This window comes from Clupea harengus, unplaced genomic scaffold (assembly GCF_900700415.2).
Source record: "Clupea harengus unplaced genomic scaffold, Ch_v2.0.2, whole genome shotgun sequence".
In the NCBI taxonomy this organism is placed as follows: domain Eukaryota; kingdom Metazoa; phylum Chordata; class Actinopteri; order Clupeiformes; family Clupeidae; genus Clupea; species Clupea harengus.
In genome coordinates, this window is record NW_024880185.1 from 386 (window position 1) to 7,552 (window position 7,167).

The 7,167-nt window shown below is 42.1% G+C and overlaps 1 protein-coding gene across 1 annotated transcript; it reads right to left on the bottom strand.

The window, feature by feature from the left end:
- Positions 1-952: 952 nt before the first annotated feature.
- On the bottom strand, positions 953-3,127 carry LOC122131545. Its single transcript, XM_042706227.1, has one exon. It carries the CDS (start codon positions 3,123-3,125, stop codon positions 1,038-1,040), a length of 2,088 nt encoding a protein of 695 aa, XP_042562161.1. The 5' UTR covers positions 3,126-3,127; the 3' UTR covers positions 953-1,037.
- Between the last annotated feature and the right edge of the window lie 4,040 nt (positions 3,128-7,167).

The window sequence follows — 7,167 nt, forward strand, 5'->3', positions numbered from 1 at the left end:
GCATTTATGATGCTTGAAGTGCTTTTTGGCACTGCAAGTCTTTAGAGTTGTATAATTCAATTGAAAACGAAATTCCATTATTCAAAATGAAATACACAAATATTAACCATCCTAAAATATATTTAAAATATTCTGTGGTTAAAATACTGTCTTCACTATTTGGCAAGAAATGTTTTCATTTGGCAATGAAATGATACTGCTGGAGTGAAAATAATAGAGCCAAGATCTCACAAGTAAAGGCTTTATTGTTAAAAGATTGTTATTAAGCATGTGTGACCAGGAGTCAGATCCTTTCATTTCTAAAAGTAATATGTATTTCTTTAAAGACTCAAAGTGATTTTTAGCTATTCTCTGTTAATAACTTTCCCCCCTGGTCGTGGTCCAACATTAGTCCCAGCTCACTCTCTCGATCTGTCTGTTTCTCTACCGAGTTTGACATGCATCACTTTGTCCTGGCAACTATGACCATACAAATCTAACAGGATGACACTGAGTCATGCTTTATTAAGGTGTACATTGTCACATCGATTACAGACTTATTAGTAGCATCTGTAAATAAACTCATCGTAAAATCATCAGGTGTGTATCGCCAGCTAAACATGACCTAACACCAATGACAGCTGACTTTGGTTTCTTGCTAATCGCAACCAAACTGATATAACATGATAATCCAGAGACTGATATATTGTCTTGTTTTTATTCCAACATCTATACACTACAGTGTCAGAAGGTTCTTAGATTACTGATGTCTTACTTCATGATTCTTAACTGTCTGACTGACTCATTTCACAAAGGTACACAAGGTTGTCAGCTGTGTTATGTTTCTTACAGACTTGGTACCTTAGAGCACATTACACTCAAGAAATTAAAAAACAATATAAGAATATATACTGCATAATTCATTATAACACGTTATTTATCTGCAAATATTAGATTGAAAACATGACTACTTTTTTGTATTTTTAAGCATGCTATGTAATTCACTTCTCTAACCCTTTGTAGTTTATGGAAAATGTGGTGTAATAAAATAATTTGAATCAGAAGAGATTCTCTAGTTCTTCTTCGCCAAATCCCCCATCTTCAAACCCGGCCTGAACTATTTCCTTGATTCTCTCAGTCTCCTGGGGCTGAGCAGCTGGCAAAATGGCTTTCAGCTCGCCCTCTATTTTTCCCATCCTGGCATCGGTCTTCCTCTCAAATTCTTTCTTGTTCTTCAGGACCAGCTGAAGGATGCTGCCCTGAGCTGCCTGGCAGGTCTCCTGCAGGTTCAGACGCTCTTGATGGAACTCTGGTCTGCTCTTATCCATGGCCATGAGCTTGCCCAGACTGCTGACTTTGTCCATCAGGTACTTGTTGGACACGTCGGTGTAGGTTCCTGAGATCATGTGGACCAGGCTGGCGATGTTGGAGGCTTGAAAGGCCTGGTTGTACAGGAGGTCTTTTGCAAAGAGTTTGCTGTTGTAGGAAAGTTTCTTTGAGTCATCAGCTGTTGTGACAAAATTGTGCAGTGTCTTGCTGAGGCTGGTTTTCACGAGGGTGGAGACCATCTGGAAGAAGCGCACCATCTTCTCCCACTGCTCTTTGACTCTGCCCATGGCATCGAGACCCTTGACCAGCATTTTGACAGTGGTGTCAAAGTCAATCTCTTTGATCTTGCAGTTCTGCATTTCAACCAGGACATCAGTCAGCTCCTTCTGATTCTTCTCCATGTTCTCCACACACTTCTCATACGAGTCCCGTGTTTGCTTGAGTTGTTCTCGGGTCTGCTCGATGCGGAAACGGGCATTCTCAGATGCTTTCTGACTGGCAGCCTGCCGTCCTGAGCTGTTGTTCTCTGCTTTGAACATCATGGGTGGTTTGGGGGTAAGAGCAGGTGAACCTGAGATGGCCTTACTCTTACAGTCAAAAGCGAGGGCATCATCATTCAGCTCCTGCAAGTTCTTTATGAGCTGTTTAGTTTTTTTCTCATCCCACTTCTGATCTGGCTGATACTTTGCCAGCTGTCTACAGATGGCGATGCCATTGGTACAAAGTGACAGAGCTTTTTTCTTTAGGTTGCCCGGTGTCATCTTATTCAAGTTCTTAGAGATCCTTTGGAATTGAGACTCAGTCCATGTAGTCTTTGCACATTTCTTCTTCTGGTCATAGAGTTCCTTCCAGTCTATTTTGCCTTCATTGACATCTTTCATGAGAATTGCTACAATGGAAAGAATCTCTCCAGACTTGCTGCAGATTGTCATTTGTGAGACAATATCTACCTCCTCCTCTTGTGGTTTGATGTTGTGGTATGTTGTCGAGGCCTTCTCTGCTGCACTGCAGGCTGTTCTCACCGGAGCAGTGATTAAAGCAGAGACTCCATTGACAATTCCTGTCGTGGCCTCCGTGATTCCTCCGGCAATATCCATGGCAATCATTTCCCACCCAGAGGGAAGGGAATCCATTGATTTCTTGTACTCATCTTGTGCATCTTCCAATTGCTTTGACATGTTCTCCATTGCTTTTTTGGACCGTTCATTCAGCTCTTTGGCAGTCTTCTCCCTCATTTCATTTTCCTTCAGTTTCATCTTAACTTTCTCCAGCTCTTCTCCATGAAAGTGTTCAGCATTGACACAGGCCTCCAACAGCTCCTGGATTAAATTGATGACGATAGAATATTTATTTTCAACACCTTCTGCCAGTGTCACGCACTCATCTGCAATGGTGCGGATGTTTTCAAGTTGATTAGGCAGGAGAGTTTCAATAACTTCATCATTGCCCTGGAAAAGGATCTTGACTGCTGCCTTCATGTAATCAGGAACTGTGGCCGTGTGAATGCGGATCTGATCCATATTCTTGTGGGCCTCGTTGAATGCGTGCCAGCCTGAGTTACAGATTTGCATAAGACAGGCCCTGAAGGAGTCTGGGTACTTTATGTACTTGAAGCCGGTTGGTGGGGGGTTCTTGTTGATGGAGAAGTCAGTACCTGAGGAGATGAAGACCAGCTCCCCCATGATGGCAATAGAGAGGGGAGCAGGGGTCAGGTACTCCTCCCAGTTTGCATTGGGCTGCATCAGCATCTGGGTGGTCTCCCGCATCTCTGCTGCAGAGGTGAGACTCTGAGTGGTCTTCGCAATTTGCGCATCCATGTTAAGTACTGTTCAACAAAGAAGAAACAGAAGATGTCATGAAAATTGCAAATATTTATTGACAAACTGGTCTTTGTCCTAACCCTCTAGACTGCCGTCAGATTCAGGCAATTTGGTGATTCTGCCATGCTCTGATTATTCTCATTTTTTAAGTTATGAACCTGTTCGCTGTTGGTTGAAAGGTGCTAACAGAGAGGCCTAAAAAAGATTTGGGGCTTTTGAGAAAACATCGGGGCTTGAGCCCCAGAAGCGACCTGCCAATCCAGAGTATAGACTCAGTACGAAACATGTCAAATTAATATACCTGTCAAGTCTCACGTTTTATCCATGAGAGACTCACAGATTTTAAATATTCCTCATGTCTCACATACACAACACTGAATCTCACAGTTTTTTTTACTCCCAATAGCATAGAATAATAATTACAAGTCAATTAGACTGATGCGCGGTACGAGTGAGAGGCTGCCGTGTTCGCAATAAGAATATGATAAATAATTCGCATTTTGTTTAGTTCTCTTAAAACGCATGACGCATGTAGCTAAATGCAAACCTACACACAACCAACAGTAATCTCAAGTAAAATAGCCTGCATGTATGCAAACGGCAACAGTGGGGTATATGTAATTAAAAACATTGGGCCTCATTCTCGAACAGTTTCTTCTGAAATGTTTCTTACGGGCTTCGGAAAAACAACGTAAGAAAAAGACATCCGATAAATTCATGAACGCTTGAAAATGTGTTCCTACACAGCAGAAGTGTTCTGAGCTGTGCTCCACCGGAAGAGTTTTCTTAAATTGAAAGCGCGTTCTCGTGCTCCTGAATTTGCATACATACACGCCCCACCAGCTCCTTATAAGGGCACGCAACCGTAGTGACGTGTGCAGTCGGAATCAACCGAATCTACACCAAAGCAACTCGTAAACGAGTCATGTCAAAGCGGAAAGCGAGCACCGTCGAGTAAACGCAGATCTAACTTCAACGGTGCAGAGGTGGACCGTTGCAGGATGTACATGTGTCCATTCTATTCCACTATAGCTATATCAACGTGATTGAGTTTAGTGCTTATTTATTGATTCACTTACATTTGCAGTGTTCGTGTACATTCACATTTACATTTAGTCATTTAGCAGACGCTTTTGTCCAAAGCGCCGTACAAGGGAGAGAACAGTCAAGCTACGAGCAATAGAGACCTAGTGTAACAATAAATACTACTTTACATAAGAAATAGAAAAACGAAATAGAAAATAAAAACGAAGTGCAGGAATGTAACTGCTGTAAGTGCAAGTTAAGCACTAGTCGAAGTGCCAGTTAGGAAGGGAGGTGCTCTCTGAAGAGTTGGGTCTTCAAAAGCTTCTTAAAGGTAGAGAGGGACGCCCCCGCTCTGCTAGTGCTAGGCAGTTTGTTCCACCAACGTGGAACTACAAATGAAAATTCTGGATTGCCGTACTTGCACAGACGGCAGTGCCAAACGACGCTCACTAGACGAGTGCAGCATTCTGGTGTAGTCCTTTTATTTATTTTATGACATCACGGTGCCTCGTAGAATCATGACTATACATGTGAAATGTAATTGTTAATGATACAAATATTCTCGTAATTGTTATTATAATTAATTTAATCTGAGGATGTCTGTAGAGTTGATGTGAACGCAATCACCAACGATTTCTCACAAATTTATTAACACTTCTAACACGGAGAGTTTTCTCAAATGCGATTCCTCAAAAAACCACAAGGTGGCCCCGTTTTTTAAGGAATCTCATTTGAGAAAACTCTGGCCGAGTTACGATTGCTATTTCGAGTTCGGAAAGTCTTCTGAAGTTCAGAACAAATCCCAGATGAGAGGCCCATTGTTAATTACATGGGAAACTGTGGTGGAAAATATGTGAACAGCAAAACTCAATAACCAATGTATAATAACCTGTGTAGATTACTAGGATACTCATAATAACAAGCTTTTAAAACTACTGTACTACTATAAAATAAGTTGTAAGTAACTTAAATATAAGGCCAGGCACAGTGTGAGTAAGGAATAACTACACTGAGGGCTGTGGGGATCCACTATATACAGGCCTGAAGGCCGGAGAGGGGGAAAGTGAGGGGGAAAGAGAGAGAAAAGAGAGGGGGAAAGGAGAGGGGGAAAGAGAAAGGGAAAGAGAGATAAAAGAGAGGGGGAAAGAGAGAGAAAAGAGAGGGGAAAGAGAGAAAAGAGAGGGGGAAAGAGAGGGGGAAAGAGAGAGAAAAGAGGGGGAAAGAGAGGGAAAAGAAGGGGGAAAGAGAGAGAAAAGAGAGGGGGAAAGAGAGAGAAAAAGAGAGGGGGGAAGAGGCTTCTCAGAAACACAACCAAGGCCTCCTGACAGAAACCAAACTCAAAGGCAGAAAGTAAACAGGAGGCTCACAGCTCAAACACATTAGAGGGATTTCAGGAGCACTGCCTAAGACCGAAGAGGAGAGGAGGAGAGAGAGAGAGTGAAAGGGAGGAAGACAGAGAGGAGAGGAGGAAGGGGGAGAGAGATACAGGCAAGACAGCCATGCCAGGTCTAAGATTTCCTATTAAGGAGTGTGTGTCCAAGTGTATAAGCATATGTGGGAGGGAAAGAGTGTGTGTGTGTGTGTGAGAGAGGGCGAGAGAGAGGGAGGGAGAGAGAGAGAATGCCAATCTAGGCAGACAAGCACATCACTGAGAACTGTTGTCAGCATTGCACCTCACTGCACAGACAGACACACAGACACACAGACAGACAGATTCCAAACATTCCCACCATCTTTGCAGAGAAGAAGAAAAACAACAGGCCAACTATAAAGAGCAGCAGGCAAATAAAGAGTTTTGCTGGGAGCAGAGTGAGCTACTGCCAAACCTTAAATAAATGTTTTCCCTAGAGAGAGAAAGAGAGAGAGAGAGAGAGAAGGGCAGATAGAGGGAGAGAGATGGAGAGAGAGAGAGAAAGAGAAGGGCAGAGAGAGAGAGAGAATGAGAGAGACAGGGAGAGGGAGGAAGAGAGAGATGGAGGGGGAGAGAGATGGGGAGAGAAGAGTGTTTTCCTGTCCTGCCAAACTCAGCTGAGCGTCTGCACATCTCTGTGCGTGTGTGTGTGCGTGTACGTGTGCTTGTGTGTGTGTGCGTACGCCAGTTGACTCAAACACATACACTCTTCCTCTCAGCCCCACCTCAGTGTATCTCTGTCTCAACACTCTAAAAAGTAATTCAGGGGACCTATTACAACCACTTAATTAAATGCATGGTTGCAAGATGAAATTCGAATTTATTGATTTAGATAATCCTTTTATATTGCAAACATTATTTTAATGAGTTGTCTTGACATAATAATGTTGGTAATTACATCAACTATATAATATATTGTTAAGTAATTTAAACTCAAATTTCTGCATTAATTGAATTAAAACAAAATTCAAGTTGTAGTAATTTAATGAAATTGGCTTGATAACTTAATTTTTTAAGGAGTTCAAGTCTCCTCCCCTACCCACTTGGACAAATAGCAAATGCATTGTTTCCTATGGTACGGCGCGCCTTGCGTGTGCGCCTTTTCTCCGCCACGCGTTGCGTCTTTCTAGCGTTTTTTAGATGCGCTTAAAATTAACATTAACGTGAAGTGGAGTTAACTTGCGGCCAACACCATTGTATCACAAGCACTGACATTCACTCATGATGAGAAGGTACACCTGGCGATTCTCTCGCCTTCTATCTTTCATCTTTGAATAATGTAACTTATAAACACGTCGTTTTAAAGCGCTGTGGCCGTCATTCAAATATGTATCAATAAACGAACTTCTGCATCGTGTGATCTGTCTTTTTTCGCCACTGGTACTGGTACACAACTACTATTGATGCACCTCAATGTATATATTTATTTTTTTAATTTACTCAGGGATATTTATTTATCTATTCATTGATTGTTATTTATTATTATTTAGCTGTGGCAGTTAATGTCCACAGCAACCTACATTTTTAGCTGTCTGTTGCTGCCTCTGTCTCGTTGTTTTTGTGACAATGACAAATAAAGTACTTTGAACTTTGAACTTTCAT

Bases quoted from the DNA above. Each gene is read 5' to 3' on its own strand.
- LOC122131545 (XM_042706227.1), bottom strand. From the start codon at position 3,125: ATGGATGCGCAAATTGCGAAGACCACTCAGAGTCTCACCTCTGCAGCA.